The sequence below is a fragment of the Poeciliopsis prolifica genome, unplaced genomic scaffold, assembly GCF_027474105.1.
Source record: "Poeciliopsis prolifica strain line A6 unplaced genomic scaffold, Auburn_PproV2 SCAFFOLD023, whole genome shotgun sequence".
Lineage (NCBI taxonomy): Eukaryota > Metazoa > Chordata > Actinopteri > Cyprinodontiformes > Poeciliidae > Poeciliopsis > Poeciliopsis prolifica.
Window position 1 is genome coordinate 7,620,513 of NW_026562398.1, and position 25,430 is coordinate 7,645,942.

The 25,430-nt window shown below is 37.7% G+C and overlaps 3 protein-coding genes across 5 annotated transcripts; all 3 read left to right on the top strand.

The window, feature by feature from the left end:
* The first annotated feature begins 723 nt into the window (after positions 1 to 723).
* slc13a3 (solute carrier family 13 member 3) lies at positions 724 to 12,727 on the top strand. 3 transcript variants are annotated; one of them, XM_055046442.1, is made up of 14 exons: positions 724 to 744; positions 2,041 to 2,279; positions 2,935 to 3,200; positions 4,005 to 4,183; positions 4,840 to 4,909; positions 5,760 to 5,939; positions 6,015 to 6,140; positions 6,240 to 6,332; positions 6,411 to 6,515; positions 6,635 to 6,732; positions 8,707 to 8,819; positions 10,076 to 10,237; positions 11,296 to 11,433; positions 11,506 to 12,727. In XM_055046442.1, the coding sequence occupies exons 2-14, from the start codon at positions 2,172 to 2,174 to the stop codon at positions 11,662 to 11,664; spliced, it is 1,797 nt and encodes a 598-aa protein (XP_054902417.1). In that variant the 5' UTR covers positions 724 to 744; positions 2,041 to 2,171; the 3' UTR covers positions 11,665 to 12,727. The 3 variants fall into 3 exon arrangements, with proteins under 3 accessions (XP_054902417.1, XP_054902419.1, XP_054902416.1); XM_055046444.1 differs by lacking the exon at positions 724 to 744 and having other exon boundaries at positions 1,593 to 2,279; positions 11,506 to 11,691; positions 12,032 to 12,727; XM_055046441.1 differs by lacking the exon at positions 724 to 744 and adding an exon at positions 1,593 to 1,713.
* A 1,374-nt stretch (positions 12,728 to 14,101) lies between these two features.
* ocstamp (osteoclast stimulatory transmembrane protein) lies at positions 14,102 to 18,280 on the top strand. The gene is given in 4 exon segments (XM_055046323.1): positions 14,102 to 14,165; positions 14,168 to 14,246; positions 15,605 to 16,601; positions 17,173 to 18,280. Coding segments are annotated over 4 exon segments (1,485 nt in total). The 3' UTR covers positions 17,518 to 18,280.
* Positions 18,281 to 21,438: 3,158 nt separating this feature from the next.
* Positions 21,439 to 25,430, top strand: LOC129370367 (thyrotropin-releasing hormone receptor-like). The gene is made up of 3 exons (XM_055046324.1): positions 21,439 to 21,485; positions 22,980 to 23,801; positions 24,899 to 25,430. The coding sequence occupies exons 2-3, from the start codon at positions 23,025 to 23,027 to the stop codon at positions 25,286 to 25,288; spliced, it is 1,167 nt and encodes a 388-aa protein (XP_054902299.1). The 5' UTR covers positions 21,439 to 21,485; positions 22,980 to 23,024; the 3' UTR covers positions 25,289 to 25,430.

Below are 25,430 nucleotides of genomic sequence, written 5' to 3' on the forward strand. Positions count from 1 at the left end.
TCAGAAAAAAAAAATTTAAGTGATAGAAAACCTGATGGGGTTTCTTCCTCAGTGAGATTCTGACACTGGGAGCAGGTTACTGGTTTCTCAGTCAGAAGCTGGTTGCAAACCTGAGGCCAGCAGATGTCAGTCATTGGTTCAGATCTTTCTCATATTGACCTCAATATGAGAGAGACCGAGGAGGAGGAGGAACCAAAGAGCTCTGCAAAAGTAAAGGCAAATCTTTTGAAGCTGGGATATAATTCATTTAATTTCACAGAATTATCGTGGTAGAAGCCATTTGTTCTTAAAACTTAATCAAATATATTTGTCCTATTTGATGTTTGTTGTGACGTTTACTGCAAACGAATGATGTAATTAGTCTAAGTTTGTCGTTTACTGAACGTTCAGAAACTTCAGCGGCTGTGATGAACCACAGCGAAGGTAAAATAACCCGAACAGGTGACCAACGGGCTCTTTGCACCTGCCGCTGACGTCACAACTTCATGCGCAAATGCGGCTCTTTTTTCCGCTTTCAGTTACTATGACTGCTATAAAACACAAAGTCGTACTTAAGACACAAATAAAACAATACTATGCACTTTGTTTAAGTTTTCATGGATTTCCAAGCGATCCTGAATTAAGACGGTGGCTTGTAAATATTTGTTGCTACCAGTTGAAGCTACCAGTTGAAGCTAAAGCCGCATGACAAAGTTTGCAGCCTTCACTTCACTCTGGATCAGCTTCTTCAGCCTAAAGACGAAGGTAAAGGAGCCGTCCTGTGTTATTTCCATTGAATCGCTTCTGTACTCACCCTGAAAAGAGCGAGTGTTTGGGAACGAACGAGCAGAGCCGGACAGCCGAGCAACTGATCCGCCTGAACCCGCTGTGAACACCGTCCTATTTGAGCTTTTCACAAGAAGCATGCAAAAATAATAAAACGAAATAACACAGAGACCTTAAGCTACACGGCTGTATTTTTCTAAAAGTAACTACTCTGAACCTGAACAGACAGCTGGACTAGAACTCCGATACCAGAGCTGCTGGTTTCGGAGCGACGGGCTCGTTGTGCTTCGTCAGGCTTCGGAACCAAAAAGCCTGAACCCTGAACCATAATCGCGTTTACTGTCGTCAACAATAAACACACGTAACATACTTGAAAATAAGGTACAAACATTGTCCGTTAGAATGGCTGAGAAATGTTTAGATACTTAAGTAGCAGATTTTTACAAGAAAAATGTCCGAGAATATAGCCTACTAGCATATGCTAAAGCTAATGTTAGCCGCAACGGTTGAAGAAAGTAAAACTCACCGTCGTATCTGTGAACGTTTAACGAGGCGAACATCTTAAAACGTTTCTCCGGCTCACTTTGTAGGGGCTTCGGATCGATGTACATTATTAATTATTACCTTGGAAAAGCCCTGCAAATACCCGGTGTAAAGTACCGTTTTCAATAGATCGGAAACAATTGAGCCGTTTTTCCCCGAACGCGGAAGCTGAGGAGCAAAGAGCCCACTCGGAACCGTCGCACCGTTTCACTCTCTCTCTCTTTAGCCGTTAAGTAACCGGTGTATATCAGGTTACCAGGCTTGATATTTAGCCATCGATTGCTAATAAGCCTCTCATGAACACAGCCTTGGCTGATTGGCTCATTTTTTTGATCAGTTCCGGTTTCGGCTTCCTGGCGGCGTTCAGTTCATCACCTGCTGCCGAGATCCACTCAAAGTATCCCGGTGATAGACGTATTGATCACCCCTGATTTAGATGAAACAAAGAAAACATTAGCTATAACTTTCTCTTTCTTTCCTTTTCTCATTTGTCTTTGTTTTCTAACAGCTAGACCTTCACATTTTTCTCCATAAAATTTACACAATCCAACTCGACAGTGCAATTTGACTACTCTGTATTACAGTCTTTGTTTACTAGGTCATTTACAATATTTAGATATCTCAGATATTTCCTGCTGAAGCTTTTTAGTGCACGAACTTGCAGATTTGTGGGAGAGTCCAGTCATTTGGAAACCTGACAGAAACGCACTGTCCTCTGAAACACCACCACAGGAGGAGTTAACCTGTAGCAGAGTGTGTGGTTAATCTACTCCTGCGTCCAGCCAAGGGCTTCAAAGTGATCCCTCTCAGGCTTTTCCCAGCCACTTTATTTTCCCAAACAGAGCAGAAAACCCACTGAGGGAATGGAAATAGCTGTGGTGTTCAAGAAGCTGTGGTGTGTCCACAAGCAGCTGCTTGTCTGCCTCGCGCCGCTCCTGTTCCTTCCTTTAGTTTTTACTCTGCCAGAAAAGGTAAGTACTGATCACATGTTTGTGTTTTATTTTATTCAATTAGCTAGATAATACTGAGTCATTTGTTGAGGATTAAGCTAAGAATTTCATCTGATTAAAACTGAAAATTGACTCTTTCTTATCTTGTTTTTGTTAATGTAATAGAACTATTTTGATAAGCATCATTTTTGATACAGAAGAACATTAAATTAAAATATTCTGTCTCAGATTGAAAGGTTTGGATCCAAGAGAACATCTGATCAAACTTAAAATAAATGTAATTTGTTACAGGTGATCAAATTAAGTTGAGCAAATAAGTTGAGTATTACGTTTATTAAGTTGTCGTGTTAAACAAATGTAAATAAATTAAGTTTGACCAACTTAATTTGATTACATGAAGCAAATTAACTCACTTTCTTTCTCTGTTTTCAGTGTTTTTGAACAAACTTATAGTGCATTATACATTTGTTTCCATTGAACCAGTTATTTCCTTATTTAAAAACAAATTATCCACAGCTTGAAACTAAATAAAGTACATTTTGGTGTCCAAAGTTTTTCATAATTTGATCCTGCTTCCTCTCTTTTAGACTCAAAAACATACAAAATGGTAGGAAAAACACAGATTATTTGACTGTGAGTTGTTTTGACCTCAAGGTGTGTGTTTCTCCTCTTTCAGGAGGGAAAATGCCTTTACATTGTGGTACTGATGGCTACGTATTGGTGCACAGAGGCCTTGCCTCTGGCAGTCACTGCGATGCTTCCAATCTGCCTCTTCCCGACGCTGGGGGTTCTCCCAGCCAAAAAAGTCTGCCCCCAGTACTTAATAGAGACCAACTTCCTCTTCTTCAGCGGTCTTGTGTTGGCGTCGTCGATTGAGGATTGCGGCCTGCATCGTCGTATAGCACTGAAGGTCCTTAGTATTGTCGGAGTGAAACCCGCCTGGTGAGAGGGAAAGTTTTGATTGAGAATTTGTTATTCTAATGTTTGTGAAACTAATCATACACACTCATCCTGATCTACTTCTACCCAAGCCAAATCAAATTCAAGGTGAAAACTAGAGAAGAATTAGATTTAAAGGCAACATATGATCTAAATTAAAATTTTCTACATTTTTTAAAATCCATTTGGGTTTCTACTGGGTGTAAAAACACTTCACGTGCTTAAAAACACTCAGGGCGTTTTTGGCAATAAAATAAGCCGCTTCCAAAACCTTCTGGATGTATCATCACAAATCAGCAGGCACTCCACCTTTCCCTAGCAATCCCACCTGTTACCTAGCAACTCCAGTTGAGCGCCAGCACATTTGGTCAGCTTAAAGGGTTTTACTGCTGTACAATGGCTGCTGGAAAAGACTTTTTTTTTGGTGATTTACCATTCAAAAATCATTTTTGTTGGTTGTGTAGGAGGCTCCACTTCTGCATTTCAAAGATGCACGGTTATGTAATTGTGAAAACTCACATTTTCATGTGAGTTTAAATGTTGAGTTGGAAGGGGCGTGGCCAGCAGTAGCAGCTGATTTAAAGTGACAGTAGTCAAAAAGCAGATCATTCTGAAAGGAGATCGAAATAACAGATCAAAATCTCATTATCTAAGAATGAAAAAAAATGTAATGAACATGTTTTGTGTAGCTCATAAACCTATCACAATCTGTTCAAGGAAGCACAATAAGTCAGCTTTAAAACTGTCAAGAAGATCCTTTCAAGGATTAAAGTGGATTTGTTGTATCTTCGTTTATTAACTCCTCAGGCTCATCTTGGGAATGATGATGACCACATCCTTCCTGTCCATGTGGCTCAACAACACTGCCACAACAGCCATGATGCTTCCCATTGCAAACGCCATCCTGGCGAGCCTGTTTGGGGACCTGGAGACCCTGAAGCAAAAGTCCCAAACCCCAAAGGATCATGACAATGTTGCACTAACTGGTACAGTGTAATGTTGGCACCGTGTTTTTGACAGGAAATCAAGAAGGCTTCCATCAAAACAACATAAACAAAAAATCTGTTTTGATTACACCAGAGAGATTAAATGTTTTTCTGCTTTATTGACCATTTCAACCTTTGCTATGATGCAGTCCCATCGCATTATCTCTTGGAAAAAGCCCAGTATAAGCCACATAACTGACTATCTGACACTACACACTGACTGACATAATCAGTGACTAGTTTACAAACATAGTTGCACATTTATTTGTTGGGCTAAATATTTTCCAGAGAAGTTGGTGGAAAATATCAAAACAGAGAGTTGATGGACAAATCATGTTCACCAACTATTTAATTCAAGAATTGTTCATTTACTATAACACACAAATGCAGATATAATGTACATTGTCCTGTGCTACTTTTGCTGTTTATAATATGTAATCTAGTGTATGAACTTTGTGCAGTTTAAAATACACTGAATCCTGGGATGCAGGGTTGGTCAATCATCAAATCGCAATTGATTATTGTTCTTATGCCATGTGACAGTCATGTTAAATTAATTTAGGGTGCAGCCACCTAAAGCAGCTAATAATTTAACTTATGTGAATTATTTTGAATTCTATGTGACCGAAACTGTGTCTTGATTTAATTTCTTGCAGGTCGAAAATCACTGAGGATGCATGCGGTGCCATCAGAGCCTTCAGAAAAACTTGTGCTGTCATTGGAAAGGTAAAAGAGCAGAGAGATCATTTTGGTAGTGATTTCTTAGAGGAATTTCTGAACTTGGATGGAATTCAGGGAATCTTTAACGTATTCTAGTTGTAGCTCATTTGGTGTTTCACATTTCATCTCATAAGTGAGAATCAGAATTTAAAAACTCGTTTACTTCTGAGAAAAATAGAATACCTCAATTCGCTGCAGCTGGGAAACAATTAGCTTAGCTTAGCCTATTCTAGCTTAGCATTAGCCCAAACAAGCTTAGACTCAGATGAAAATTGAGAGAAAGCAATTTTCTTTGAAATAATTGTTTAGATGAGCTGTCCTTAACATAGGACCGAGAATGAAAAAGAGGAAAACATTTTATTTCTGCCAAATGTAACAGTGGAAAAATAACCAATGTTTGTTATCCTTGAAATTCTGAACCAAGATTGAAAACAAAAATTATAAAGTCAGTCAGCTTAGCGTTTCTTAATTTAAGGAATTAAAATAAATTAAAATAAGAACAAAAATAAATGAAAATAGATAAAACAATTTGCCAAGCTCAACTGTCTTAACGCAATTTAGTTGATCATAAAACTCTAATTAAGAAGCTTTTTGCTCAGTTTATGTTGTCTTAACTGAGATTAGTAAGACAGATAGTGAAATTTTTCTTAAAATAGCCTAAACATTGACTACTTTGAAGATATAGGTTACATAGATATAAGGACAAGCGGGTTTAGATACAGTTAGATGGATGGATGAAAACTCCGTTAGTTTACTTTAAAAATAACTGGACAAAAATCTGTTTGCTAACAATACATGTCAATAGTCGTGTGGTGTTTCGGTGAAATGTTGACTCCTGTCTTTAAACGTTAATAAGGGTGGAAGCCTTGGAGCCTCCAGACACGAGGTCGGCTGAGGAGATCCGGTTAGAGGCAGAGTATCAGCTGAAAGTGTGGAAAGGATTCTTGATCTCTATTCCCTATGCTGCCAGTATTGGAGGTACAGCGACGCTGACAGGCACAGCACCGAACCTCATCCTGATCGGACAGCTCAAAAGGTAAATTCATGTTTAAAAAAAGATTTTTCTATTAGAAATGACTCCATTTACCAGTGAGCTTCTTGTTCTTTACAGCTACTTCCCAGACTGTGATCTCATCAACTTTGGCTCTTGGTTTGCCTTTGCCTTCCCCCTTATGGTTCTCTTTCTGTTTTTGAGTTGGCTTTGGATTTCTTATCTCTACGGCGGACTGAATACAAGGTAATGTAAAATTATATTGTGATATTTGGTTGGAGTATTGTGTGATTTTTGCTTTGGTGGAACATAACTGACTAATGTCACTTATTTTATAAAATCCAGGTTATGTTTCCCGAAACATGACCACAGAGACAAGGCAGAGGCCAGAGCCAAAGCTCTCATTATGGAAGATTACAGAAAACTGGGGCCCATGAAGTGAGGACTCTTTTATTGTCTTTTAATTTGTACAAATATGTTTTTGTTACTGTACTTTTTACTCACTTTTCATTTCAGCTTTGCAGAAGGGTCCATCTCTTTCTTTTTTTCTTTATTCGCTCTTCTTCTGTTCTCAAGAGATCCCAAATTTGTTACTGGATGGTCTGTGTTTTTCAAAAAAGGGTAAGAAATGGATAACTTTACCATCTTTTTAAAACATTTTAGAACAGGGATTATTCTTTAGAAAAGCCTATTAATTGCTTTTACTCTTTTTAAATTTGTGTCTCTTGTGTTTTCTGCAGGTATGTCTCAGATGCTGTCACTGGTATCATCATTGTGTCCATGTTGTTCTTCTTCCCATCACAAAAACCCTCTCTGACTTGGTGGCGTGACCCAAAAGGTTGGTCAGATATCAAAAGTTAATATTTAAGATATTTGTTTTGGATTCAAGGACTCTTCCCTACAGAAGCTGTTGCAAAATACACGTAGCAGGTCGAGGAATGTTAATAATGTAGATTAGAGAGTCTTAGTAAAGTTCCCGTCTGGAAGGGAGACTGTACGTTCTCTGTCTCTGTGATTAGAGTAAGCTTTTAAAGCGCTGCAGTTGCACTTTGTGTGCGATATAATTAGCATTTTACACTGAGGTAAAACGTACAGTGCTGTGAAAAAAATGCTGTCACACTAAAATGTTTTAGCTCATCCAACAAATTTTAACAACAAAGATAACCTGAGTGAATGCTAAAAGATTTCTTTTATTAAAATGTTTTATGTGAAAACCTTATTTTGCATGTTTACATTTGAATCTCAACTTTTAAAAAAAGTACAAGTGCTTAAAAATTCATGTTCATAATTTTTGGTGTCTAGAAGATAAGCAGTTCCAAAAATCTCTTGATTGTTTCGTCACAATTGAAGGGCAGAGCCCTGTTACCTAGCAACCCCAGCTGAGCTCCAGCATGTTTGTTCAGCTGGTTTTACTGCTATATAAAATGTTTTGTTTTTTAACTTGCCATTCAGAAACCACTTGCTGCATTCTTTTTGGTTGTGCTGGATTCTCTACTAAGGCTGTTCAAAGATGTATGGCTGTATAATTGTGCATCTGTTTGCAACCATTTGCAAGTATGAGTGTAAACATTGAGTTTATTTGGATTTAAAGTGACAACACATCATTCTGGAAGGAGCTCAACATAGGCAGAACTGACCAGATTGAAATCTTATCATCTAAGAAGTATTTTGTGCAAAAAAAGTGAAATGAACATGCTTTTTGCAGTTCATAAACCTATCCTAACATGTTAAAGGACGCACAATACGCCACCTTCAAAGGAATAAAGCTTTCCAAGTCACCTTGCCCTTTGTGAAAAATAATCTCAGACCAACAAATCACTAAAATAGAATCTGTATCACAGCATGAAACAGGCTACAAACCTTAAAAAGAAACGCATCATGCCTTTCTTTTTAAAGAAAGGCAAGAACAGACGAGAAACAAAATCATTTACATGAATCTGTCTTTGAGGCTCAAGTTGACCACAGTTAAGCATAAACATGTTATGGTGGTCAACCAACCTGGGAGATTACCGCAATGGTGCATCAATTAAAACAGAGACAGGAATGTAGTAGCAGTAAGCCCTGCTGCAGGTAGGCTTTAGTAGTCACTGTAATACAATATTTTTCACAGTTGCAGAAAATTTGCAAAAAATCTTACAATTATCCATTGGCGTGAAAACATGCAGGATTATGTAGATTTGGCATTAATTTGAGGAGTTCCAAAGAGCTGGAGCGACCATTTGGCCATTGAAAGACAAAAACTGCTTTGACTTGGTCGATAATATTTAAGCAAACGGGTATTATTTAAGCTGCCCTCTGAACTCTGAAGGTCCTAAAGGTCCACATAAGATGCTATGGCGGACCGGATTTGTTTGACACAGTTTTCACATTTCTGAGACTCGCCTCTCTTTTTAAACAAACAAGCCACCACGATGCATGAGAACTGCTTTTGGAGGCTTCTTTTTAAGTCGCAGCTTTGGTGAATATTATTTATGGCTGTGGTCCTGCCAAGCATCCAGAATGTAATTCATCATCTCTAAAAAGATGGAAACGCGTTTGTGAGAATGCACAGCTTTGTGAATGTTTGGTGTCTGAGGCACATGTGCATGAGATTGTTTGTTTTGTTCAGCTGGTCAAATAAACCCCCTGGACACTGGCTAAAAAAGCAAAGCATGAGGCTCTTTGGTCTGATTTGGGTCAAATATTTGAAAGGAAGAGAATTAAATCTACTAATCTGCAGAACTTCAAAGATTTCTACCATGTAAACTCTCGCAAAGTTCATTTAAAAATAGTTCATTTAAAAATAATTCTTTTTCTGCTACATTTTTTTCAGCTGTAAACACTCCATACATCCCTCTGCTTTCGTGGAAAAAGGCCCAGGACTCTGTTCCTTGGAACATTCTCCTCTTGCTTGGAGGCGGCTTTGCAATGGCCAAAGGTTGTGAGGTAACAAGATTATTTTCCCAAATGAGCTTCATACTTTAAAGTCATAAACTGATTGCAGTCAAAAGCTTATTTTGTCTTGCCTTTATGTTTTCTCCTAACATAAAACAGTCAATAGTTTGCTGCAGCTTAAAAAGCAATTCCTGGAAAAAATTTTTTTTATAAAGTCTGAGAAAATAAAAACTTGAATAATAATTTAGGATTGGTGCAACAAATGACCTGATAAAACTTATGTAGCACAACGGGAACATCTTTTTCTCTGATAATTAGAAACAGATACCTTATGTAACTATCCGCTTTAAACCAAATATTCATATATTTTCTCATATTTTACTTTAAAACAGAATAATATTTTGTCTTTTAGTTGTGTGAATTTGTGAAATTGTTTCATTTTTAGTATTAGATTCCGTCTTTTTAATAACTTTATTCATATTTTGAAATTCACAGTTACAAAAAACTGATTTTTGACAATTTATGAAATTGTGCCAAAGGAAAATCATTGTAAAATATATTTACTTAATTTCTGCTATTTTTCTTAGACATTGAACTCTAATTATGTCGTTATAGTCGGTGCTTTATGTCTCTCTGTTTGTTGCAATGTGTGTGCTTCTCAACAACAATTAATTAACAATTTGTATTTTAATTTGATGTTAGGCTTTTTATTTCACGTTGGTCAGCTTCAATGAAAATGTTGCTCGATTATAAAGTTTTACTCCAAGTAGATGTTCATGTTTTTCAGCTGAATTAGGACTATTTTGCACTGCTGAATCCAAAAATGATTCTAAATTTTATTCTCATTTAATTCAGAGAAATCCGATCTTCTGACTAAATTGATATTTTTGTGACATATTCAGTTCATTTCTGTTGATATTTCTCACCCAAAAATGGTTTTAGGAGAAAAAAAATTTTTATAACACAGTGTATTAATTAAATGTTACAAACTTGGATTTCTGTAATTGAGTAATAAACACTTCTAAGGGTAAATACATGTAAATTGAACATTACGTCTTCATTGTGCAAAATTCTCCATCCATTTGATGCTCATGTTGCATTATGGTTCAGAAAGTTGACCTGATGGAGCAAAACCAAAGTAATTTTTGGATTCAGTTTATCAAAATAACCTTAAAACGGTTGAAAAACCCCAGACAACACTTACTTTCTCTGCTGGTTTGCTTTTTATTTGTTCTTTTCCTAAATGCAGTTTATTTTGTTTTTATTCGACCTTTGACTCTTAACCCAGATATTTTGCCTTGCGGCAGGAGTCTGGCCTCGCGTCCTGGATCGGAGGCCACCTCCAGCCCTTGGCTGAAGTTCCCCCAGCTGTAGCTGCGATTTTGATCACTGCTTTCCTGGCTTGTTTCACTGAGTTTGCCAGCAACACAGCGACTGTTATTATATTTCTACCCATCATTGCTGAACTGGTGAGTCTAACAAATAGAATTATAAAATGAAACTTGTTTCTTATGAGCACACGTATGAATATATATAAGTTGGTGAAAAAAGTCTCTACAGATGGAAAATTATACAATTAAAACTTTACGTTCTTAATGGCGCGCCAGTGATCCAGCCATATTTGCAGTACCGTAATTCCACCACACTCTGCGCTATGTGAAAAGTTCCAACAGTTTCTGACGGGAGACGTTGCGCTTTCCAACCAACAATGGGTTATTACGGTAATTTCACTCCCGCCGCAGCAGCGAGTGAAGTTAATGTGATGAAACACACAGTAAACTGTGACAATAACTTACTGCATATTGAAAGTTCCAGTTGTGGATAAATATTTAAAGACCTGTGTACAATTAAAATAAGAAAAAGAAAGAAAATCCAGCCGGACATTTTAAATTTAGGACATAAATTTGTTTTATGCTTAACTTCAATGTAAATATTTATGCAGACATGACAGTATAGGTTAAGAAGTCGTGTTAAAGCTGTGGACAGTGACCAAGTTTTGGTTTAGTTCTTATTAAGAGCCTCAGCGGATTTGTTAAACTCTGGCAGTGGATGTTCTCTTGTTTCTAACCTGTTGCACATTAACTGCTGCTATTATGGTAATGATCACCAAAAGGTTTTTTGCACCCTGTAATTTTGCCCTTTCACAAAAAAAAGCCTTATGTTTTATCTGCAGAATGCATCGTTTGAAGAATTTGTGCTTGAATTTAAGTTAAAACAAAATATGAAAACAAGCTGTTTATATAATCTAAAGACTTAATTAGTCAACCCGATAAGAGATCATCTTTTGGCAAAACAGAGGTGGTGACAAAAACACTTTCTGTATCATAATTTGCAGATTAATCAATAATTAAAATAATCGTTAGTTGAGAATAAAGTCAAATTCATTGCTTCTGAACAAACTTTGCTTATAAAGCAAATTTTGATTAAAGTGTTTTGCAGTAAGAAGTACAGGTTAGATATGCCTGAGTGTTTAATGCCTCTAAATCCTTTCTAAATGAAATTTTGAAGAGCAGATCTGTCTCTGCAGGCCGTTCTTGTCTCTGTGAACCCCCTGTACTTTATGATTCCTGGCACTGTGGGATGTTCATATGCCTTCATGCTTCCTGTTTCCACTCCACCCAACTCTATCGCCTTTGCATCCGGACATCTCTTGGTCAAAGACATGGTAACGAACTCGCATTGACTCGTTCACTTTTAAAAACCAGCAAGCGGTCCTCATGCGTCCCCTCTGTTTCAGGTGAAAACCGGCTTTGTCATGAACGTCCTGGGGATCCTCTCCGTGTCTCTGGCTTTGAACACGTGGGGCGTCGCCATGTTTAACTTGAATTCCTACCCAAAATGGGCTCAGCCCTCCAACAGTACTGCTGCCACTTCAAAGTTCGCTTCCCATCCATGAGGCCAGCCAATGCCACACTTTGAAGATGTAAATGCAGATTGTATATAAATTTTAAAACTAAAACTATACATGAACACCTCTGTTTTTAAATGTGCTAACCCGTTAGCAAAGCCTAAAGGTTCTTCTGCCCTTTAGGAAACCTGTTGCAGTTATTGCTTCATACTTTAATGTTCACTTTGGCTTTAAGATTTGTGAATATGCTATTAAAAAAATGCTGAATTATCATACATGAACAGGGCCAGAAGTACCAGATGCTGTCAGATTTAAGAATTTCAGTAACAAATCCATTGAGTTTAATCTGATGTCGGCACCCTTTTTACAGTCTAAACAGCTTCAGCTCTTCTGGTTTTGGACTTTTCTTTTACAGAAACCCATTTGTGAGGTCAGACACTGATGTTGGACAAGAAGCCCTGGCTCTCAGTTTCTTCTCCAATTCCTCCTAAATGTGACTTTTGCATGATTGATCTCCTTTAGCACTCCGACTATGGCAGAAATATCTCGTAACATTATCTTTAGAGCCATCCCAATAATCGACAACCTTAAAATTGTCAGAAGGAGATGATCGGGTCAAACATAGTCATAATTAGCTTGCTGTGTTGACTGGTGTTCAGAGGGCTGTAGCTAATTTCTCTTTCTTTATTCACCTCCAGCCATTTTATTTGTACATAAAGCCATTTTTCTTCATATACACATTTGATCATAGATCCAACAGACGACAAATAAAAAGCAAAATTAGAAAAATCACAGAAAATGTGGCATCAGAACAGGGTAACGGCACCAATAGCTACAAGTCTTAATGACTTCTACTTGGTTATAATGGATGCAACACCTGAGGAAATAATTTTGAGAGAGGAGCCAATACACTTTACAATACTATACTTTAAATTCTGTTTCATAGATGGTGCCGTTTGTATTTCTTACTACAAGGCCAGTCAAAAAGAAGAGAAACATCTGTGAATAACTGAATAAATTTCATCTATCACTGAAATTCAAACAGCGATCGTGTTGGAGAATCATTCTGCACACATTTCACTTCCAGTAATTAAAACCTTCACCAACTGTACTGATGAAAGCTAATTATTGAGTCTGTACACTTCGAGATTTACCTGCATGTTCCTCATCTGTCAAAAAGAGTTTTAATACAATGACAAAAATGTGCCACATTTTGGCGCATTTTGTCCAAACAGCAGTAAAACCCATGTTTTCTTGGTGGTATAAAGGATTATATTGTGTCAGACTTTGAAGTCACAAGGCCTTAGAGCAATGGTTAACTTCTGCAAGGCTGCAGAGGTCATCCATTCAGTGCCGTCACCAGCAGAAAGCTCTTAATGTTTACATGCAAAAGTAGAAAATACTCAACCACAATCCACAAAGCAGGGTGGATTCAGCTCAAGCAGAAACATCAACCTTGGATAAAGACTTATTTTTTATGGATTAGTTTTTTAGAGTAATGTTTGTGCATCGTGGGTGTAGCTTTTCTGTGTGCAACTGTTTAATTTTGCTTTTGCTTTTTGTGGTTTTCAACAAGAAGAAACAGTTTATGAGATGAGATTTACTGCTGCTCACCAAAATGGTCATTTCTTAAGGAAGGTAATAATTTGAGTTCAGTCAGTTTCTGATTTTTCCATCCTGTTTAACCTAAAATAGCAGACAACTGAACAAATGTTTGACAAATTACGTTCTTCTCTTTACTCCACCTATCAGACTCTTGACTTGACGATGCAAGATGACTAAACATTTTCATTAATCAATGATGAAGGGAAAAAACATTCAGAAACTGATAGCAGCATTCTGTACATGAAGCTAAATATTAAGCCATAAAATTCATATATTTATTATCAGCTGCTGTTGGAAATCATGTTTCTTTCTTGTAAAAAGGGAACATTTTATATTCCATTTAGGGTTATATGACTAAGTGAAGGCTAGAAATATAATGTAAAACCTTTTCCTTCCATCTCAGGGTAGAAAATCAATCTTCTAAGCATTCTGGGAAATAGTTTCCACTCTTGTCTTTCAGTTTTTTTAAGTGCTAACCTAAAAACTCTAGTTGGAGGTTTGACAAAATGAATAAAAAATTAACACAACTTACTATTTTGTAAGTTTATTCTTCACAAACTCACGTTTTGGGTTCAAAATGTAAAACTAGGTCAATTTATTTGACTTAAAGAATAGAAGATGCTAGACACAACTAAATGCTGCTCAAATGTTTTACAGTGTAACAGGTCATTATGCATGTTTGTGCATAATGACCTTATTTCTGTTTGTGGATCAGTTTACTTTAAAATGACCTTCAAGAAGTCAAAAGTAAACAAACCGATGGTCAGTCTTTGGTGTCATCACATGTTTAAATCATGAAACTTGTGTCATAACCCGTGTTTGTCACAGCCGGCCTTTAATTCACAAAAAATTGCTCATTTGTTTCCTCATGTGAGAACTCATGCGACCCACAAACACCAACATGACGCTGACTGTTCAGTTCAGTTCCCCTTTTTTTAGCCTTCGAGGTTCGACAGCTTCCCAAAGCGGCTTTATCCTGTTCTGTTTGAAAGGCCGATCATGGAGCGCGCCGCTTTACCACTCAGGTAAGAAATGTCAGCCATTCTTCACTGAAAAAAAGAGAATAGAGCTCAAAATTGAATAAAATCAATTAATTTATTGAATTAAGTAGGTCAAACTTTATTTATTTATCTTTGTTTATCATGTCGGTGTAATAAACCTGATGCATTTATTTTTGGCTTTCAAGTTGGATTACCTGTTTTCTTTTTTTAGTGTGAGTGATAAGTATATGTGTTAGATTTTTTAAATAATTTTTACTTCCTTGGGTAATTCTCAAAGAGAGCTAAAATAATGTTGAGTAAAAATCAAATTAGGAAAAAAAATATTTCTTGGTAACCTGTGGTGCATTTTTATTTTTACCATTTCTGGCTATAATTACTTTAAAGAATTTGCCTGTATGCCATTTTTATGGCAATAAATTTGAACTACTTTACTGTTATTCTACTAAATGGAGATATTTATAGCTTTGCATTAAACCAGAGCTTCTTTATGTCATTTGACTCAGTAAAAAATCTAGTTCACACACATCTTTGTTACTGTTTATGCCTTATCTATGAGTTTAGCCTATTTACTGACTAAAATAAAGGAGAAGATTAAAATTCAGAGGTTTTTTAAGGTAGGAAGATGATAAACCAAACCTGATTAGTTTATAATGACTACAAAAAACAAGATAACGCTCCTCTACAAAGTACACATCCATATGCAAATATTTACTGCAGATGTTTCACAGAAAAAAAAATCCACAGATGCTCTTTTTTTTATATATATCCAATGCAGCCCATTGGATCGTGATTTTGAGAAAACGTCAAATTGTCTTGTTCAGAATTTGAGTTTCAAGCCATTTTCCTGTTAATTTATAGAATTAAAAAAGGACCGTTTCAATCTCTGAGTAAAAACTTAACAGTTTACCTCTCATTCACACACGGAAGAGGATGAGAGATTTTTCTTTAATATGGAGCTCCATAAATTAACCGTTCTTACAGCACAACAACCTGAGAAACGGTTGTTGTGCTATAAAAGAATAGTGAGCCAGTATTTATTTAATTGCTTATTTTTAAGTGTGTAGTATATTTTTTAGAAGCAGTTGAAATTCAAATGGAAATACAAAAACGTAAAAATGAGAATTTAGCATTTTTAGGTCGCCTCGAGCTAGATGGTGGTATTTCAAAAACCTTGTACTTCCTGAGGTGTTATCTATCGTAAAAATAGCAACAAACCACTGCTGTTCACTGTAAAAATGATTATAATAAATGCAGAATGCAGAAAAGTTGACATGATGTGGATATTAGTTATTCTTGGGGGACTGTTGGTCTGTTGATTTGAGCTGGAGGCCCTCAGATCAGATCTGACCACCAGTTTAAACAACTTTCTTTCTTATTTACAGGAACAAATCAGGATCTCACATACAGGCTCTGAAGTCTCTGCTGGTTTACCTCTGGGATGTTTACTCCAAACCATCTCCGTCAGGCAGAGAAATCCTTTCTCTGCTCTCTATCTGCTCCACCTTCGCCGTCTTCACCGGTGGTCTGCTGCACCACTGGCTGTCACAGACTCTAAAATACGACCATGTTGCTTCGGTCCAGACCACCTGCTTCTACAGCGTAACCATGCTGATGGTCTCCTTCCTGTTCCACCCCCTGCGCTGCGTTCTCACTATGACCCTGCCCACTGTGTGCACCAAACAGGGACGCAAACTCCTCATCTCGGCCTCCGTCATGATTCTGGTGCTGAATGTCATCCCTAACATCACGGTCAACGTAGGAGCAGTGGCGCGGATCCTGAAGTGCACGGCTGAGGGCTTCACCAGGACCCTGCTGAACTCGTCTGAACCCTTCAACGAAGCAAAGCGAGACCTGGTCGAGGAAGCCATCAGAGTACGGAGGGAGGACTTGAGCGTCGTCACCAATTTGAGGAAGTTGGACCATTTCACACATGTTGACGTGTCAGAAGTCAGAAGCATGTTTTCTAAAGTGATTGGTCAGATAGAGGTCAACTTTTCACACGCGAAGAACCTGCTGAGAGAATACAAGCTGCTGTCAAACCGGATCCTGGCAGCTGTTTTTGTTGCATTACTGATTATTGAATCTGCACGATATTTAAAATCCTACCTGACCTCTGTTAAGTTTGATAACCGCTTCATCTCCGCGTCTTCTGAGGGGGATGAACAGCGGCCTAAAGATAAAATCAGGGTTGCAGTTTGCAAAATAACGAGTCAGGAGTGTACCTCTTCCTTCATATCTCTGGTCATTGTGACGTTATACTTCATTGCAATAACTTTAATTGTAGTTTTAGATTATGTTGTGTATCACATAGTCCAGATGATCATGCCCTGGGTCTTGGATTTCCCACCAACAACTGCTGCTATAACTGTCAGTTATAAGGTAAACTTTTTCTTTCCAGCTCTATTTATTCTCCAGTTCATAATATGGCAAAAAAAAAAAAATCACATTTTCATTGCTTCATGTACTTCCATTTTCAGTCTCAACTAAAAATAGCCAAAAGCAGACCTCTTGTCTGTTCTTTGACAAGAGGTTTTTTGGTGTCTGGAAAATGTGCCGTTTCAAAATCCTTTACTATGCTGTTACCTGGCAACCCCAGTCTGTTACCTAGCAACCCAAGCTGAGTTCCAGGACGTTTGGTCAGCTGGTTTTACTGCTGTACAATGGCTGCTGGAAAAGACAAGTATTTTGTTGTTGACTTATCAGCAGTACCAATTGCTGGATTCTTGTTGGTCGTGGAGGAGGCTCTACTTTTGCTTTTCAACTACGTACGGTTGTATGATTGTGCATCTGTTTGAAGCCATTTTGACGTGCGAACGTAAATGTTGACATAGGGGGAGTTCAAAATGCAGAACTGACCAGACCACAATCTGGTGATTTTGTGCAAAAAATGTAATGAACATGTTTTCTGTGGCCTATATTCTCATATTTAATGCTCTTCTTTTTACTGCAGGTTAACTGGTTTCCTCCTGCCTTCTGCATTATCCCTCAGTCATGTGTCACACAGGAGCTGATAAACTTCCACAAGGACTACAAGTGGACCTTCAACCCCGAACCATCTCTCTGTGACGTGACAACGTCGGCTCCGAAGCTGGGCATCGCTCTCCTGCTGGGATGTCTGTGGCTCCTGAGCTACTTCATGGCGTTTCTCGAAGTTTACGCCAGGCGGCTTCGCAGGAAAATCTGCGCGTCGTTTTTTAGAGAGCAGGAAGAAAGAAGGAGAGCGTATTTGACAAAGAAATTGGAGGAAAAACAGAAGACGAGGAAGGAAAGGACAGCTAAAGCTATTCATGTTTGAATTTATTTTTAGAAGGTTTTGTAACATGGAGGAAAGTAACATTATTTAACCCCAAATACAAATTAATAAAAAAAATATACAAACTAGCGTCTGCTTGGAACAATACATCAAACAAGAAACAATTTAAATATTTCAACATAACTCTTAATAGCTTCTCAAAATTTACCACAAAATTTCGATTTTAATGACCACTGTGGGTTAAAAATCATTTTGTTTCTTTATAACAAGCATCTGTAGTTAATCAGTCATTCATTCATTTATGAAAATCAGTTTCAAACAAACATTTAAGTAGGAAGGTAAATATTCAGTCAAAAACTGTTGATTTTATACATCCAATGTTGAGCTGCTTCATGATCACTTGACTTAAATATTTAGCTCTAAAATAAATATTTAGTTTGTAAACTAAATCAGATTATTTGTTCACCCTCCAGATGTACAATTCTTGGAAAAACATTGATGGTAAGAGGCAACTTAATATTTACCATGTCCAGTAGTGAAACTTCAACTCCTGTTTACAAGTTTTGGTTTTTAAGCTCAGGGTTTTTGGTGAAGAAATGTCCTCCTTTAGCCATATTTCTAAAATGCAATGAAGTATTTCATGTGTTTTAATTAAAGCAAACCTAAATATAAAAAACTCCAACTTTTACTTTGAATTGCATCTTGCCTGACAGCAAAAAAAAAAAGAACTGTTGTAGCTAAAGAAGCTGATGTTGTGCTTCTTTTTATAAAAATTTTTTTATTTAAATGTCATATTGGAGTATAAACTCAGGGGAATACAAGGCAGTGGTTTTCTGTTTTTGGAAATTCTGAAGCAAAATAAAAATGTATTTGACAAAATAAAAATAAATTTGTCTGTCAGACAAAACTAAAAACATCTCAATATCAGTCGAGTGGATGAGCCGGTTTGTTGACCTTAAATGATCATAACTTGTTTTGCTGACATTTGGCTGTGAAGCCCTCATGGCTGTTTGTCACCTAAGCTCATGATGTGCTTTTGCGGAATGTGAACCGATGATCTAACATCCTGTTTGTGAGAGACTGAACCAACACCTCTGTTTCTGCAACCGCGTCTCCATGCGGTGTCCTTCAGTCTGAGCCTACCTGTGGTTTTTCTAAAGCCGTATTTGCTGCCTAAACTAGATTAGATGTCATACAGGAAGCAACTCCAGCAGCAGCTGCATTGGCCCCCCAAAACTGTTTCACATCTTTCTCTGTTAGTGTTTACATTTGTGGTTATGTGAGTTGTCAGTGTGGCTTTATTATGGTTTTGACGTTTCAGAACCACTAGGTGGCACTGTGGTATTTCAGCATAAAATCTAATTTCAGGAAATGAACAATTACAGATTAGATCTTGTAATTTCTGGATTTTTATGTTGGCCTAGATAGATGAAATGGATTAAATCAACCAGTTTCATGCGTATAACAAATAATTCACCAGGCTATTCAAAAATAGATAATACATTTTAAAATTTCTCAAGAAGTTCTTTGCATATCAAAGGCTTCCCATGAGGCTGGAGGGTTTTATTTTAAGACGCGTCCCAGAATATTAATAGAAAACGTCTTTATAATCTATTTTTGTTCCTGACACTGTGTCCATTTTGTGATTCTCTCAAAATGCAATCGCCTGTGCAAAAATAATCATCCTTTTCAAATTTCTATTGGGTAGAGAGTCAACTCTACAATAAAAAACAAAACAGAGCTATATAGATGTTTTAATTAATCTAAATGACCAGGTTTTGCTGTAGTATAATTGTATTTGATTATCTGTAATTTCACAAATTAATTTTTGGTATATTTGGCATGTACTGAATTAGATTCAGCAAAAGTATGGCAATGAAAACCTCAAGAAACTATAACTCAAGCACATCTTTATCTGAATACCCAGCATGATGCACAGCAGACATGAACAAAGATGATCGAATAATTATGTTTTGATGTTTTCTTCTCCAAAGTTGTGCCAGGTAGTCTGCAGAATGAACATGTTTTATTTGAAAATGGAGAAACTTCCATTAGTATTCAAAATGATGGTCCTGTGCACAGAAACAGGGTTTAAGACCTTTTTCTTTCAGGCTGGATTCTGAAAACAGTCACTTTGAAGCATTACACTCTCAGGATGAATCACTCTTTCAGGCTGCTTAAAGGTGTAAACATCATCATGACTTCTTTTTAGCTCTGAAAATAACAGATAGGTTTCTCTGCAACCTTCAGATCTGTCAGCAAGTAGATCAATGTTGCATCTCGACAAAGAACGTTGTTGCAAAAGTCCTGCAGTTCATTTTAATTCAGCTTTATGAATCTTTATGAACCTAAAATGTGTTGCCATATTTTTTGAGGGAGGTTTTTGCTTCTCCACCCTTCAAAGCATGCTATACTTGTTCAGTCTTTTCTTATCACCTTGTCATAAACTCTGATATTTATAGATGTTTCTGAGGGCTACAGATTCTGAGATGCATCTCTTGGGTTTTTGCAATTTTTGTGAACAAAAAATAATGTGACTTCGTGTTGGATTTACTGGGATGTCCACTTCCTGGAAGATTAGCAACCATTTGTTTTCCACTTTTCACCATTATAAACCAGTGGAGGGCATCTAGCCTCAAAAACTCTTCCCAAGTTGAAGAGCTGCAACAATTTATTTTCTAACATGATGTTAAAATATCATAGATGAGGACAAAAGTAGAGTCCACCTTTATGGATAGTGGAAGCAGGCAGACAGGTACCTTTAATAAAGGGCTATAGATGCACAGAAAGAGGCAGCATGAAGAAGAAAAACTCCACATTTAAACAACAAAATCCAACTGTTGTTGAGTCTGAGATAAAAAGGAGAGGCCCAAATAAACACCAGGGAAAATAATAAATAAGAGGAAAACAAGAAAGTGATGCTCATTGTTAAGTAACTAGAAATACAACACAAATTTTGCCAAGTAGTTTTGGTCTAGTTTCTAATCCAAATATCTCAGTGAACTTTAAATAAAACAAAACTAGCTGACAAGTAACATGACAGTAAGAAATACGAGCTTGTTTAAAGTCAATAAAACCTTCACATTAATGAAAAAGTACTAGTTCCACTGGCAGATTATTTCACTAATAATAATTTGAAACATGCAACATAATCTGCCAATAGAACTAAAATCACTGTTAAGGAATCTTTGACTTTAAAAAAGCACCTATATCTTGCTGAAAAGTTACTTGTAAGTTAGTTCTGTATTAATTCAAGTGTACTAAGATATTTACTCTAGAAGACAGACCAAAAACACGTGGTAATTTTTGTGTTTTCGCAAAAAAAAAAAAAGAAAGAAGAAGCAGTAATTGTTTTTTAGTGTCTGGAAAAAGAAACATTTCAAAAACCTTCCAAATGTAACAACACAAATAAGCAAAGCATAGATCGTTACCTTGAGCAAATTCAAGGCCGTTACCCATTGCCTAGCAAACCCATTTTCACTTGAGAGTGTAAACCTTGAGTTTTGGGGGCGTGGCCAGCAGCAGCTTATTTGAATTTAAAGCGACAGAAACCCTAAAACAGCTCATTCTGGAGGAAACTCGGTACAGACTCAAATCTCATTGGCTAAAAATGATTTTGAGCAAAAAGAAAATGTATAAAACGTTTTATTTTTGCATAGCCTATCTTAACCTGTCTGTGGTCACCTTTAAGTTAGCCTCTTCAGACCAATGGATGTCAGCTAATTTATGTCTGCAAGGGACACAACAGCAACAAGCTTAATAAAATGAGCTTGAATTAGTTTTGTTTAAATTGATAAACCAACGTCTGCAGTGGTAAAACTTGCGGCTGCTCTGCCGGCACTAACATGGCACAATTGATTTTTAGAACAAGGACTGAACCAGTGCGGATGTAATGGTGAGTGGATGAGAGAGGGAGGGAGAAGTGAAGCGAGGAGAGAGAGATGAGGACGAGCAGAAGCATCACTGGAGGAGGACAGAGCGGACCTGGACGCTGCTTCGTCCAACTCATGGTGAGCTGGATGCTACTAACTGCTGTGATTAGATTGGTCATGTGGTTTTCTTCATATTATATTTAAAATTATACATTTTTAACGCTAGTTTTACGTAATGATATAATTTCTCTGGATTTAATGTAGGTTTTGTGTTTTATTGCTTTTCTTCACCTGAATTTTGTATGTATTTGGTATAATTAACACTTTTTAGTGGTAATTTGAGTTTAGATTTCCATCGACAAAGAAATGTAAGCGACAGAAAAAGGGATAAAGCTTGATCTCAATGCAGAGTTAGTGATATTTTACCATTAAAATCATCTGAAAACACTGCAAACAAATAGAATAGAATGGAATGGAATAGAATAGAATAGACCTGATTGATTCCAAAGGGAAAATGTCTTTAAAAGAAAGTAAATGAGTGTGGTATTAAATATGACTAAATATGAGGTAAATGAAATTAGTAAAAATAATAAGTTTGCACATGAAAACGTGTTAGTCTATAAACAAATCTTAAAATGAGTCCAGAGAAAATGTAGATTTGAAGACACTCAGAGTTGGGTTTTGTTTAGTCTGATAGCTAAAGGCAGGAATGATTTTCTATTTCAGATAAATCCAATTTCCATCCAGATATTTACTGCATTTAGTTAAAATCCAACTCATTGCAGTTTAGTCCAATCATATTGTGAGATTCAGGATCCGGTGGATGATTAATGCCAATAACTTTGCATAGATCTGCTTCTCCCTCCTGGTGTTGTGGTGTGAAACACATCGGGGTCCCATTCAGCGCTCTGCTTCACTCGCCTCCCCATTTCTGCTCAGTTTTAATGCAATAGAGGCACAAAAGGCTGTGGGGAGGATCTGCTGTCAACAAGCAGCGGAGTCTCTATCACCCCAGCGACAAACACAATTTTAAAGCACACATTCATTCATTCATAAACATAAACTAAAATACTGCATTTTTTCCCCCCTGACCTGTTTTTGTATTTACTGTATAAATACAAATGTAATAAATTTTGCTGCATAAAATTGATCAAACTGATAAATTGATTTTACACAATAAAATTATCAGTTTTACCAAAATATAATCAGTTTATACCAGAAAATGATCGGATTTTCTACAATAAAATCAATCATTTTACATGATAAAATTAACATTTTATACAATACCACAATCAATTTAATAGAATTAAATATACAATAGTTGTATATTTTAGATGATAAGACATACAAATCAATATTGTCCAATTAATAGATTAGTCATCAGAATATTCAAGCATCTGTAATTTACTGTAATTTACCCTGATTTTATGTTATAGAAAGTGTTTTGACATTGTTACACACACAAATTGACCTTTAAACATGTGAGCTTGTAAATTTCCAAGACAATTCAAGAAATGTTAAGAGTGGTAATGAGACTTGCTGTTTGGTTTTTCCTCCATTGATAGTGGATAAGACGATTATATCATAACTCTAGTGTATCTCTGACCCTTCCACTTGGTTTTCTGTGTTGAGGGTTCTCGTCTTTGAATTGTTCCTGCTGGACTGAAGGAGAAAAAGATGGAGAACAACACCACCGTTTTCCAGGACGTCGCTCGACTTGTGAATCTGACTGCGATGCCTCTGAACTCTGTCGAAGAACAAGTGATAACCATCATGTTGACGACGTTCATTTGTGGCGTCGGGATCGCGGGGAACGTCATGGTCGTGCTCGTCGTCCTGCGCACCAAACACATGGTGACGCCAACAAACTGCTACCTGGTCAGCTTGGCCGTCGCTGACCTCATCGTGCTCCTGGCTGCAGGCTTGCCCAACATCTCCGATGTGGTGGCTTTCTGGATTTATGGCTACACAGGGTGCCTGTGCATAACGTATCTTCAGTATCTGGGGATCAACGTGTCCTCGTGCTCCATCACGGCGTTCACCATTGAACGCTACATTGCAATCTGTCACTCCATACAGGCCCAGTTCTTATGCACGGTCTCCAGAGCCAAAAGGATCATAGCTGCAATCTGGATCTTCACTTCCCTCTACTGCACCATGTGGTTCTTTTTGGCAGACACTAAAGAAACCGTTTACACCAACGGGGTGGTGGTTACCTGCGCCTACCGCGTGTCCAGGAGCTTCTACATGCCCATCTACTTCCTGGACTTCACTCTTTTCTATGTGGTCCCTCTAATTGTGGCCACTGTGCTGTACGGGCTCATAGCAAGGATTTTGTTCATGAGTCCTCTGCCGTCACATCTGAGCGACCGAGCAGGAGGAGGGTCGGTTCATCAGGGCCACTCGCACAGCACCAACAAGCCCAACAAGGGAGCGATTACTGCAAGAAAGCAGGTACCACAATTGTTTTGTTTTTGATAAAATTTTGTAACCAGTTAAAAAAAAATCACATGTTGCATGTTGGGTCTCAACTGCGTCTAAGAACAGCCCGAGCAATTTTTAGGCAATAAAGTTATCTGGAAAATTAGCCATTTCAGAAACCTCCCAATTATAAAGTTATGATCTATGGGCACTGCGCTGCTACCTTGCAACCCCAGTGAAGCCCAGTCCATCACCTCGCAACCCAAGCAGACCTCCAGCATCTTTGGTCAGCTGGTTTTACCACTGTATGTGCTTTACAATGGCTGCTGGAAAACATGAGTGCTCTGTTGTGACTTAGCATCCAGAAATAACTTCCTGCATTCTTGTTTGTTGTGCAGGAGGCTCTACTGTTGCTTTTCAAAGATGTATAGTAGTATAACTGCGCATCTGTTTGCAGGCATTTTTATGTGCAAATTTTCAGCAGCAGTTTATTTAGATTTAAAGTAAAAAGATACTCAAAATAGGCAGAACTGACCAAACTAACATCTCAATATTCGAGCCCATAGTCCATCCTAACCTGTTTAAGGTCATATTAGGTCATGTTAGGTCACCTTTAAGATAAACGCCTCCTGATGGTCCTGATGGTCAGGTGGACTTGACTTGATTGGGGACTAAAATTGCAACTTTTGTTACGTTTTCAGTTGCTTCGGTTAACTTTCACAGTGCATTGTCAAAGGAACCAAACCCTCAGAAAAACCTGTTTCCCCTCTTTGCAAATAAATTTTAGTGTTTATTTGCAGAAAAGAAAAAAGATGCAATGCTTTCAGACCTCACATAATCAAAAGAAAACAAGTTTATGTTCATTTAGAAACAACAGTTCTAATGTTTGAACTCAGGAAGAGTTCAGGAATCAATATTTGGAGGAATAACCTGGAGGTTTTCAATGGGCTTCAGTGCAGAAGGCTCTTATTTTTATTCCCCTTTGCCGGGGAATAAAAGCTGTTTCTTATCTAACAATTTAGCTTTGGGATTTCTGGAATCACCTTACAGAAAAGCTTGATCTTCCCTAAGGTTTTACAAAGTCATGACAGCTGCATAACTAAACGATTTCCGTAATTTCCCCTCAACAGATAACGAAGATGCTGGCTGTGGTGGTGATCCTCTTCGCGTTGCTGTGGATGCCTTACAGAACGCTGGTGGTGGTCAACTCCTTCATCGACCCTCCGTACCACGACACCTGGTTCCTCCTCTTCTGCCGAATGTGCATCTATACCAACAGCGCCATCAACCCCGTCGTCTACAACCTCATGTCTCAGAAGTTTCGCGTGGCGTTTAAAAAGCTGTGCAGGTGCAGCCGCCACGGCAGGGAGGCCGAGTACAACGTGCCGATTTATTACAGCGTGATGAAGAGTTCTTCCCATGGGAGCAACGAACCGGTCACAGAGCAGGAGGAGCTCAGCCGTCAAACGTGCAGCAGGTTCAACGTAACGGAGGATGACGCCAGCGCGCTCAGTGCATAAAACGCTGCTCATACTCCCTGTTTATGTTTAGGTTTCCGGTAAAAAGATGTGTGGATATTCTTGGTGAACTCTGTGTGGATTTGTGTACTTTGCATTTCTCAGCAGTGTATTTATTTTAATATCCCTGTTTATACTGTAAATA

What these genes read in the sequence shown, in the direction of transcription:
- LOC129370367 (XM_055046324.1), top strand. Translation starts at nt 23,025, where the DNA reads ATGGAGAACAACACCACCGTTTTCCAGGACGTCGCTCGACTTGTGAAT. An exon ending in CGATTACTGCAAGAAAGCAG is followed by an intron (nt 23,802 to 24,898) that starts GTACCACAATTG and finishes TCCCCTCAACAG; the next exon opens with ATAACGAAGATGCTGGCTGT.
- slc13a3 (XM_055046442.1), top strand. Translation starts at nt 2,172, where the DNA reads ATGGAAATAGCTGTGGTGTTCAAGAAGCTGTGGTGTGTCCACAAGCAG. An exon ending in TACGGCGGACTGAATACAAG is followed by an intron (nt 6,141 to 6,239) that starts GTAATGTAAAAT and finishes TATAAAATCCAG; the next exon opens with GTTATGTTTCCCGAAACATG. An exon ending in AGAAAACTGGGGCCCATGAA is followed by an intron (nt 6,333 to 6,410) that starts GTGAGGACTCTT and finishes TTTTCATTTCAG; the next exon opens with CTTTGCAGAAGGGTCCATCT.